The sequence below is a fragment of the Lissotriton vulgaris genome, chromosome 3_1, assembly GCF_964263255.1.
Source record: "Lissotriton vulgaris chromosome 3_1, aLisVul1.2, whole genome shotgun sequence".
Lineage (NCBI taxonomy): Eukaryota > Metazoa > Chordata > Amphibia > Caudata > Salamandridae > Lissotriton > Lissotriton vulgaris.
Genome location: NC_141689.1, coordinates 702,966,774 through 702,978,870, shown reverse-complemented (window position 1 = coordinate 702,978,870; position 12,097 = coordinate 702,966,774). Strand labels below are relative to the sequence as shown.

Here is a 12,097-nt window from a genome sequence, read left to right as displayed (position 1 = left end):
GTCTCCTGTAGAATCTATCTGGTGGAGAGGGTGAAGCTTGTGGAGGTGGTGTGGGTGACGCAAGAGGTAAAGGACTGGTGGCCTTATCAGCCTTCTTGCTGTGTTTTGCAGGTAACCAATACATCTAGAGCCTCCTAGAAAGATAATTGTCTTTTGGGTGGCGGAGGAATCAATGCCGAAGTTTGGCATGGAGTCGGCCAGTATGAGGCTGGATGTGAATCTGTTTCTGTTTAGGCTCTTGGAGTACAAGAAGGATTGGCTCCACTGGAATCCCAAAATCAGGCTTCGATGTCGGATTTAAAGGTTTTGGTTCCGGCACTGTAATTCGGCAGGGCAACTTGGGTCGGGTAGGCACTGGCAGGCGTTCCAAGACAGAAGTGCTTGATTCTGAAGGTTTTGGCTTTCGTCTGCTTTTTGGTGCCGAGTCAGGTGGAAGGGGGTCCGAAAATGTTGCTGGGTGCAGACCATGGCCAGAAGGGTGTGGTGGACCAAGGGCTTCTGTAAAATGCTCCAAAGGAGCCAAATGTCTTTTTGGCTGATTGACACAGTTCTGACGGGCAAGTGGCACCGTACTCACAGACTGCCGGGCAGGCATTACTTCCTTCATCTCCAGTTAGACCTCAGAGTCGGATCCGAAACTGCACTCCATCAAGAACGCCTCTTCCTCCGCAACAGATGGTTGAGGAAGGCATTCTTTCTCCTAACTGTGGTCATGACCGAAAAGGTCAGGAGTGTCCTCTATTCTCCTTCGCAACACTTCATGCCAACGTTTCCAAAGATCTCAAAAGGTTTTCTTGCAGTGAAAAGAGCAGCAGGCGTTGCAATTAGCTTCTCTGTGATTCACGGACAGGCAAAGATTACAGACCTGGTGTTAGTCGGACTGCGAGTACTTCGCATGGCAGCGAAGACTATAAAAGAAGGGCGTCCGTTTCATCACCAGCAAGGAATTCTTCGGAAAACTTGCTGTAGACTGAAGATAGGCCGTGAAGGATGAGGTCCTACAGGGTTGGTGGTCTAAGTGACTCAATGAAATATGTAAACTTCGATATGTAAGAATTGGAAAAGCAGTTGAAACAATATAGACAAAGGGAAAGGTAGTGAGCGAAACAAAAAAAACACAACATTGGTGAACCGAGGTGTAGGCACACACATCGAAACCAGACGGTAGAACGAAAACAATTAACAATGGAATTGATGTCCATTCACAATAGAGGAGGAGTCACTCTACCTCATGACTCGAAGGACTTCTTTGAAGAAAAACAACTTGCACACATCCGGACCAAACACTAGATGGCAGGAGCATGCAAAGCATGTGTGTCTACAACCACACATGCCTCGAACATATATTTTTGTTCTTTGGAGAATACATCTGTTTGAGTCACTTCTTTCTAGGGGATCTGTATGAAATTACTAAGCAAATATGAACAGTTTACTCTCTCTATAATGTACAGATATTTACTGCATGTTAAGAATTATTTACCAGTTGTACAAGTCAATAAAACATTCATTACCTAACAGTTTGATTACAGGCACTCGACACGTTATGAAATGTGATCAAACTCTTTTTTTAGGTTAACACAAGTGTTCTTAATTAGCTTCACCCAGAATTATGGGACGGAGTAGCAGGAAAGAGTCCATGATGAGGGAAAAATAATTAAAAGCCGTTATTGCCTCTTAAGGGAAGGAGAATTAGGCTACCTAGTACCCTCTGAGCGATAAATCCAATGTACTGAAGGTGATGAGAAACATGACTCTTCTGTGCCAAAGAGTGCAACTAACAAAGCTTAAACACAGGGTCTCTATTACCAGAAGCTGCACTCACTGACCACTGTGACCTGTGCCCTGAACAAGGGGAATTAAGTGCCACATGTACAGATTTTAGGAATAGAGAATTCATAAATATGATTTTCTGCGAATCGCAATTAGGAAATTGCTATTCCTAATGTATCAAACACATTAGGTTTCATTAAGCAATTCCTAACAGGGGTTGAAAATTGACCTACCTCATGAATATTTTCGGGTTTGATCGCAGTTTGTGACCCATTAAGAATTGCAGCTATCACAGGGATGGTGGCCTGCTGGTGTCAGCAGACCTCCATGAATTTGATTGCTTTCTAATAAAGCAATTTCTTTTTTTTTTCTTTCTTTAAATGCAGCCCATTTTATTAAAGGAAAACCGAATGAGTTTCCAAAAAATAAAATTAAACGTTTAAGTTTAATTTTTTAAGAGCAGGAAGTGGTTACCAAAACCTTGAGGTGTTGGTGAAAAATGAATGTTTTGCGACTAATTAGGTTGTAAAATATTCATATACACCACTGAAATTCGGTATTTGGAAGGAACGCCCTAAACACGCTCCTTTAAAATTCCGAATCAAATTGCTCAACACAAACTGCAACTTGGTAACATGTTACCGAAGTGCAATTTGTGTTTTGTACATAACAAATATCAATTTTGCAGTCATAAAACGGTCCGATTCACAGCAAAAATGTTTTTGTCCATATGGCCCAGAGTGCTTGGATTTTGTCTGGGGTTACATGTGGTGGGCACCAGCATTCATTTTTGGGTACCATGAGTTATTTTTCATCATCATGATCCAGAACAAGAGAAAGAAAGGCAGAAATGAGACAAAGGCAATGGTAATGGAACAGTGATTTGGTGCTGACCAGCAACATCAACCCACTAATGACATAGGGTTGTGAAAAATTCAATGTTGCTTAAAGAGCAAGTGCATTTAATGAGGGATACTCATGCATTGCAAGGTAAAATAGTTTATTTTGTAGCACATGTTGAACAGTCGTTTGTGGGGGAAGGTTTTAACGGAATAGGAAAAATTAAGTAAATAAATAAATCCTATTCCTTCATCTGTCGACATGCCCAACCGCGCTTCCCTGCAGGAGCAGCAACTGATGTTAACAAATGGGTGGTTTCAAGCAAAAATTTCAGGTAAAATCCAGCTAGATCTGCATTGAAAAACACTGCAATATTCTGCATTTTGTAACCCAGGATGAGTTATTAAAAGGAGTGCGCAAAATCAGCATAATTGCTTTTGCATAAATATATGTGAAATGTTGGGGAAATTATGCATAATTAAATGTATTTAAAAGAAATTCAAATCCGTCATTTAGCACTATATTTTAACATCCAATGTGCCCTTAAGTCATTTTGTGACATGAGGAGGACTTTCGTGCGAAAAAACTGCAATAGGAACAACACTTTCACGTGTTCTGCTGTTTGTGCAACCTTGAACTATAATTTTACCACAATCTGTGGCGTAACTATATGGAATAACTTCAGGAAATTCGACTAACAAGCGAAATGCACAATTTCCAAAATCAAGCTTATTATGCCAGGGTTATTTCAATTTCTCCTAGCCCTAGTTATAGTCATGTTGCTCCTCATTTGAAGGTGTAGAATTCGGAAAAGGAATATAATACTACGCGCCCCACTGTGTTTCGAAACAGACGATATTTTTGTAATACTTCAAAAAATGTGCTTATGAACAAAACAGACAGTTTTATTTACATATGTGTAATAACAAGTTGATATACTGCAGCATTCTCCTTCCACACTCTCCTGTACCCCAGTAATAGTATCAGAAACGCCTTCATTTTTTGAACAATTGAAAGGAAAGTAATCACTATATTAAATGAATCATCAGAAGCTGGTCAGAAGACACCATCTGACAATTGATGTGTTGCATAAAAGGCTCTAATTTCAGCGCCACAAAGGAAGAGAGAAAGACAGAAAAAAAGACAAATAGAGAAAGCAAGTATGAAAATGCAAAGAACCACAAAACGAGCAGCCACAGAATGCTCCCTCACCCATAGGTGCTGGAAGTCGAGGTTCCCCTAAAATAGCCATGCTGGAGTTCAGAATGTGAATGATCAAACAAATGTCTTTAGATTTTGTTTTTATTATGTAGCATTTGCTGCAGTGGTCAAATGTCAGACTATGCAGTCTGACAAATCCCTACTTATTTGGAAACTGGTGTTTACTTGTATTTCTCTGATTGCAAAGTGAGAGGATTTTTTTTAAGTGGCCTAGGTGACAAACTTGATGGGGTACATGAAGTGAATGGAAAGGTTGTAGGAGTTCAGTTTTTTTTCTACTATAGAAATACCTGTAAAAAAAATATACACATAAATACATAAGCAATTAAGAAATCACAAATTAACCACTTTTTTGTAATTCTGAAGTGCAATGGAAATGAAGATGGTAATAGAAACAAAAAAAATCAGCTTACTTGGTGCAAATGATAAATATTAACTGAAACACGATTTACACAAATCATCGTTTTATCAGTAAAACTCCGTGCATATGCAAATTTAGTCGCAATTTCAACAGAGAACGTTGTAAAGTTTTGTCTGATGCTTGTATTTTTCACAATCCCTATGGCTTAAGTCATATAACAATGGAAAACCGCCACTCTGAAAACTGTTCCAGCACCACTGCCCTCAGCAAGGCTATAACTAAAGTAAATGTGTAATGGGGACATTCTAATGACTGGCCAACTCTCTCCCAAACTTTCCACTCCAGGTTTCATTGATGATAACTTAGGTTTTCTAATTATTTAAAATGACGATTCGAGAATTTTACAAGTGACGCAAAACTGAATTAAAAACAGTAGGAGAAACCTGTACCATATTTATCATGTAAGTGCGAAACACAAGGAACATGAATCAAGGGATTCTTAAAATACATCTATTTATCAGCCTTCCTAATTCCACACCTTCAACTTAAACAATATAGGGAAACCCAAAGCATATTTAATCGATGACCGCTCAAAATACATTTCATACACATTTAACCATTTACATTTCTAAATTGAATGATATGTGACATTACCTATGTTGTATATTTCCAGGATGGATTTCTTCAGGAGGTATTCTCCATGGGCAATTTATTCTGCCGCCTGGAAGACGTTTGAAATCAAACTGGCAGCAGATTTTGGGATCAGGACCGCATGTATGGGGAATATCATAGCTGTAAAAAGGCATCATGTGGCATAAAATATCGGTGCTGGATTCAGAATCTGAATAAAACAGGATCAAAAAGGAAAACGTCTGAATAAGTAACCTCCTCTTATACAGCAAGACTAATTATCACCCCTTTCACAGGTACTCAGAAAACTGTCGCTTTAATTTCAATTTGTAAAATTTTACCTGCAGCCAATATTCTTGAAAATCTCACTACAATAAAATACTCAGACCTGACACTTTTCCATTCACTTACCTCAGCGGTTACATTTTTGCAGCAAATATAAATGAATCTACTACTGCTCTTTTATTGCTAGAGGACTGCACAGATTGCCACACCGCACGATAGCCGCCACAGATGACATCAGAATCCTACTCGACCACAGAGAAACTGATCCTCCACAACCTCTCAGCGGCTTTCTACACCATCTCCCACCACACCCTCATCAACAGACTCCACAGCTTGGAGATTCACCAGAACACCCTCAAATGGATGGCCTCATTCCTCACAGGACACATACAGAGCATCTGTCTGCCTTTCTTCACCTTCTCCCCCAAGAAACTCATCTGTGACGTATCCCAAAGTTCATCCCTCACCCTCACACTCTTCAACATCTCCATGACCCCCCTCGTAGACATAGTCAGATCCCACGGACTCAGCATAATCTTATATGCTTACGCCATCCAACTAATCCTCTCGTTCACCGAAGATCCCGCAAACACTAGAACCAACTTCCACAACGCAATGACCAACATAGCCAATTGGATGAGAGACAACTGCCTCACACTGAATTTGGACAAAACAGAAGTGCTGACATTTGGGAAGAACACCGCCACTTGGGACCACACCTGGTGGCTGGTGAAACTCGGACCAACACTCATACCGACTGACCATGAATGCAACCTGGGCATCATCATCGACAGCCAACTGACCATGAAACGCCAAATCAATACAGTTGCCTCCTCCTGCTTTCAAACCCTCTGCGTGCTCTACAGAATCTTCAGATGGAACCAACTCGACACCAGAAACACCGTCACCAAGTCACTCACCACCAGCCACCTTGACAACGGACATGCCTCTACACTGGAATCTACACCTATCTCCTCAGACGACTCCAGAATATACAGAACACTATAGCCAGACTCATCCTGGACCTCCCCAAATGGACCCACCCCACACCAAACCTCTGAACCAGAAATGCCACTGCTTCCAGTTCTGGAGAGATGCCAGTTCAAGATCCTCAAGCATGCCAACAAATCTAAACTATCGACTGAAATTCCAGCAACCCTCAAGACACCTACATTCCACCTCACTTGACCTCACCCACACCCCATGTAACCACTGCAGTGGCGGACACTCCTTCTCCTACATCGCCACCTAGGCCTGGAACAACCTACCCCTCAACCTACGGATTACACCCACCCTAGAAGTCTTCAAGAAGAAACTCAAGACCTGGCTTTTTTACTAAGCTCTGACAGCATCAGCGCCCAGATACCCCAAGGGGTGATAGAATTGCATTAATACATACTATCGACTCCATACCACAAAATATGGAATTGTGCTGGTCTTTAAAACTGCAACAAAACAAGATTGAATATAAATTAGGAATAAACATCTTGCTGAAATATATTTCTTTTAAAATTAATGTCACTGAAAAAAACGTAAGCACGATCTAATTAATGAATTTACCACTCTTGAGCTGGAAAATCTATACTCCAACAATATTCTTCGATCCAGCAAACTTTTGTATAATTAGTGTTACCTACAAAAGTTCAAAAAGTGGGATCAACTGATAATTTTAGTCACCACTGCCAGCTTCTTCATCTATTACAAGGTTTACAATATAGGGGTAATTCTTCACCCTCCAGATCGGTAGCTTACTAGCAAACATAAAACCAATAATAAAAAAGTTATAGTTGCAGAAATATTTCCTCTATATATAATTAAAAAGTATATTCTCTTGTAGAGAGAGTGGCTGGCCCTTAAGCATGTTGGCGTTGTTGTGTAAGAGCCCTGTTTCAGGTGCAAATAAATCTGGTTTAAGAAGGGTTTCAAGTCAGAAGGCTATGTGTTGTACCTGGAACTTCTCTACATCTCAACTTGGTACTGGAGACCCTAGTATAGTTGAACTGGTGCAGCATAGTTGAACTGGTGCGTTGAGTGTGCTGCTGACTAATCAGGGGTGAGTTACTGCTGTGGATGTGGCACTACCTTCATTCCAGACCTGATGGGGTGGAGATTCCAGTTCTCTTGCCAGACTCTTCTAACACAGATCCTGAAACGTGATGAACCATGCACAGGTACCTTCTGCGAACAGTACTCCCTGCTCAGGTAAGCAGCACTTTTTAGCATCACTTCTACTCTCTGGGAGAAGTGCTTGTGGGCACGAAGGAGTGGTGTAGATTCACCATGACCAGGAGGAAGCTGAGATCGCTGGCAGGGGGGATTGTAGGAATAAAATAAAAAAGACAACTCTCAGGCTATCGCACTTAATGGGCAATCTGTCAGGTGTACCAAGTGTATGGTGCTGGATATTCCTTGTAGCAAACTTCACATAGAGGGCTGTCCACTGCAACAATGTTTTGGGGCATATTAGGCCACATACTACTTACAGACTTGCCATTACAATTGTGAACTATACCAGGGACAGGTCCTGATGAAAGGAAATCTATATGCAAGAAGTAGGCAGTTTGAAAGTACCAAAACAAAGGGCGCTAGAGTGTGCAGCTTCCATACAATCATTGGGGAGAGAATGTGGCCTAACAGCTAGGGCGGTTGACCTCGGAGCTGGGGAACTGGGTTTGAGTCTTGGCAGGGACACCCAACATTATTTGATCCTGAGAAAATCACCTAATCTCCCTGTTCCTTAAAAAAAAATGAATGCGTCTGTCTGTAACGTAACTGGTGCACACTGTATAAAACTCAACAAAAAAAATGCTGTTTTTATATATATATATATATATATATATATATATATATATATATATATATATATATATACATATATATATATATATATATATTCACTGAAAAAACCATAGGTTATAGACCATATATAGTTAGGGATTAGCATTTAAAAAACCTTATTTTATTTGCACAAAACCATTGAAATTCCATATATAGTTAGTTGCACTAACTATATATCGCGGACCCGCAATCCACTGCTAATGATGTCACATATTACATCATTCATGACATGGTCAGTGACATCACTGATGACATCACTGATGACATCTCAAATGACATCACTGATGACATCACTGATGACATCTCAAATGACATCACTGATGACATCACTGACATCTCATTTGACATTACTGATTACATCACTGATGATATCATTTATGTGATAATACATCTTCAGACTCTAATATAACCTTTGATACACTCAGTGTAAACAGGCACTCACAGACTGTCACACATCCATGGAGTTACTCACACACCTATTCAGTCATGCAAAGAATCAATCACATCTCCATTTCCTTAACTATACAGTTATACACACCTTACTTATTCAAACATATACTAACACATATTTACTCTCTTATACAATCCTTGATACAAGTTCACAATGATTCATACAGCCACTCTCACATTCACTGACTCTTATGTTCAGTTATTTATATATGTCAACTCTCACATGGAGTGTGTTTTACATATGTACTTACTTTGACATGTAGAACTGAGATATCCATTCACTCACCAATATACTCATGCACACAGTCAACTGTCCATACAGCTGTTTCTACATGCACTTTTGAACCCATACACCTAGGGAATCAACCGCTCACACATCTATGCACAGAGTTATACACCTCCCAGCCACCCACACACACACTCAGTCTCCCATACAAATACTTGGGCAACCATTCAATAACCCATATAGTTACTGATATAGCTACTGATTTAAACATGCAGCAGTTTACAGAAGAACATAAATATTGATTGCCAAATTAAGACACTTTAATCACTAACCCATGCACTCAGTGAGACACATTTAATCATTCTCTCATACAGTCAGTCATGCACCTACTAAATCCTTCATCCACACACTTATACATCCACTCATTCTTCAATATGTAAGACATATTTTAACTTTACAGAAACATACAGTCACTGGGTGTTGTCATCAGTGATGTCATCAGTGATGTCATTTGAGATGTCATCAGTGATGTCATCAGTGATGTCACTGACCATGTCATGAATGATGTAATATGTGACATCATTAGCAGTGGATTGCGGGTCCGCGATATATAGTTAGTGCAACTAACTATATATGGAATTTCAATGGTTTTGTGCAAATAAAATAAGGTTTTTTAAATGCTAATCCCTAACTATATATGGTCTATAACCTATGGTTTTTTCAGTGAATTTTCAAGGTTTTGTAAATGCAAATTCCTAACTATATATGGTCTATAACCTATGGTTTTTTCTGTGAATTTCATTGGTTTTTTAAAAGCTAATATCTATAGCTGTAAAATATATTCTTTATTAAGTGACGTATCACGTAGCCCGTGAGACGCCTCATGATGCATCGCATAACCGTGACGTATCGTCTCTGCAGCGCAAACCAAACCCAAAACGTAAGCGCGCCAGAACACGCTTAAAGATATATATATATTTTTTTAACCTTAATTAGACAAAATCCACACGTGCACATATCACAAACGTTCAAAAAACACAATATGTCGGACTCCCGTTACGCTGCCGGTTAGCTGCCCGGTTAACGTACCAGGAAGCACCTTTACCGCGAAAAATCGCAAATTTTTTTTTTCACCCCCCAGGGAACTTTAATAGCCCCCTCATCAATCCTAGGGGTTCAGGAGGGGTCTGCCTTACCCCTTTCATTCATTTACACCTTTTTTTTTCCACCTCTTGTCTCTCGATCCCACAGAGAGACAAGATGGCGGCCGCTCCAGACTGTTTACAATGATAACAGCCAATCAGCTTCTCCTCAGACTCCCGTTACACTGCCGATTAGCTTCCCGGTAGCTGCCCGGTTAGCTGCCCAGTTCGCGTACCAAGACGCGTCTCTACGGCGAAAAAATCGGATTTTTTTGTTTGTTTTTTTTTTGGCCCCACGTGGCTTTATAATATCCCCCTCATCAATCCTAGGGGGTCAGAAGGGGTCTACCTTGCCCTCTTTCCTTCATTTCCCCCTTTGTTTTGGCCTCCTCTTGTCTCTCGATCCTACCGAGAGACAAGATGGCGGCCGCTCCGGACTGTTTACAATATTGACAGCCAATCAGCTACTCCTCAGACTCCCGTTACACTGCCGGTTAGCTTCCCGGTTAGCTGCCCGGTTCGCGTACCAAGACGCGTCTCTACGGCGAAAAAATCTGATTTTTTTTTTTTTTTTTTGGGTTACACTGCCGGTTAGCTTCCCGGTTAGCTGCCCGGTTAGCTGCCCGGTTCGCGTACCAAGACGCGTCTCTACGGCAAAAAATCGGATTTTTTTTTTGTTTTTTTGGGTTACACTGCCGGTTAGCTTCCCGGTTAGCTTCCCGGTTAGCTGCCCGGTTCGCGAACCAAGACGCGTCTCTACGGCGAAAAAATCGGATTTTTTTTTTTTTTTTTTTGGGCCCGGCGTGGCTCTATAATATCCCCCTCATCAATCCTAGGGGGTCAGAAGGGGTCTACCTTGCCCCCTTTCCTTCATTTCCCCCTTTGTTTTGGCCTCCTCTTGTCTCTCGATCCTACCGAGAGACAAGATGGCGTCCGCTCCGGACTGTTTAGAATGTTGACAGACACCGGAGAGCCAATCAGCTTCGCTTCGCAAAGTTCCGATACGCGAAAAATGTTCGCGAACCGGAGCGCTGCCCGGAGCGCTGTTACAGATATATATCTTGTTTTAAACGTTAATTTCTCAAAATCCACTGAAGCACATATATTGAGACCTAGCAAAGGCACATCGGGCTAACAGTCCCTACAATTTTGCCAAGTTTCGTGCAAATCCATTCAGCCGTTCGAGCTAAAAGTGAGTCCAACCGCCCTATGGAAAACTCAATGCAAAAAACGCGTTTTGGGACCCCCCTTTTTTCTCAGCCCCCCCTTGACGAAACCCCACCAAATTTTCAGGGGCTGCTCAGAAACAAAATGTGCCATTTTCCTGAAAATTTCAGCCGATTCCGTCCACAAACGCCAAAGTTATTAGGCATAGAATTTTCAAAAGTTCCATAGAGAAAAAATCCTAACTATATATACCTACTGGCTATCGCCAGTAGGTAATACATATATATATATATATATATATATATATATATATATATATATATATATATATATATATATATATATATATATATATATATATATATATATATATATATATATATATATATATGTGTGTGTGTGTGTGTGTGTGTGTGTGTGTGTGTATATATATTATATATATATATATTTACCGGCAATCGCCAGTAGGTAGTTATCGATAGGCCCTATTATGCATAGGCAACATTCTATTCCCAATATCTTTTGCACCGATTGATGAATCTTTGCAAAATTTGCCAAACTTTTGGTCAGCTCTTGTCCGCTCCTTTCCTGAACGTTTCGGGGTAACACAGCTATAAGCATTCAGCCTGGACGGGAAACAAGCATCATGGGACTGGTTTCCGGCTAACCGCCCTCATCAGCCAGGCTTGCTTGAATCCAGAGGCAAAGTGAGCAAGGAATCCACATCTGGGCATACCCTGCCAACTTAGGGAGAACAAAGCAGACACAAGGAGATGATGGACGGAGCGTTGAAACTTTTCAGACACTCACCCCCAGTCACAGATCTGAGTTGAATCCACCATCGTTCTTTAGCTCACTTCGCCACCCCAGTTCAGACACAGCTATATGCAAATCAGTCTTAACCCTGTGCCTCATAGGAACAGTCCAGCCGGAACAGCCAGCCATGTCTTGCCTGGACGGGAAACAAGCATCATGGGACTGGTTTCTGGCTAACAACTGGGGTGGCAAAGTGATGCAATGCAAGTCTTTACTGGCACATATGCAGTAGCGCATTCCATTCAGACCAGGGCTTAGCTTTTTCCTCTAGGGCTTACTAAGACACCATGGAAACATTGGGTGTGACTGTGTACTATTCCACGCCATACCATACTGAGGAAATCGGAGTAG

The 12,097-nt window shown here is 41.0% G+C and overlaps 1 protein-coding gene across 1 annotated transcript in view; it reads right to left on the bottom strand.

Moving 5' to 3' along the window:
* The window catches only part of MAN2A1 (mannosidase alpha class 2A member 1), a 1,326,430-nt gene that overhangs the window by 848,512 nt on the left and 465,821 nt on the right, over positions 1–12,097 (bottom strand). Inside the window, exon 7 of the mRNA XM_086961008.1 lies at positions 4,847–5,033. Coding sequence (XP_086817134.1) covers positions 4,847–5,033 — 187 coding nt within the window. The remainder of the gene's footprint in view (positions 1–4,846; positions 5,034–12,097) is intronic.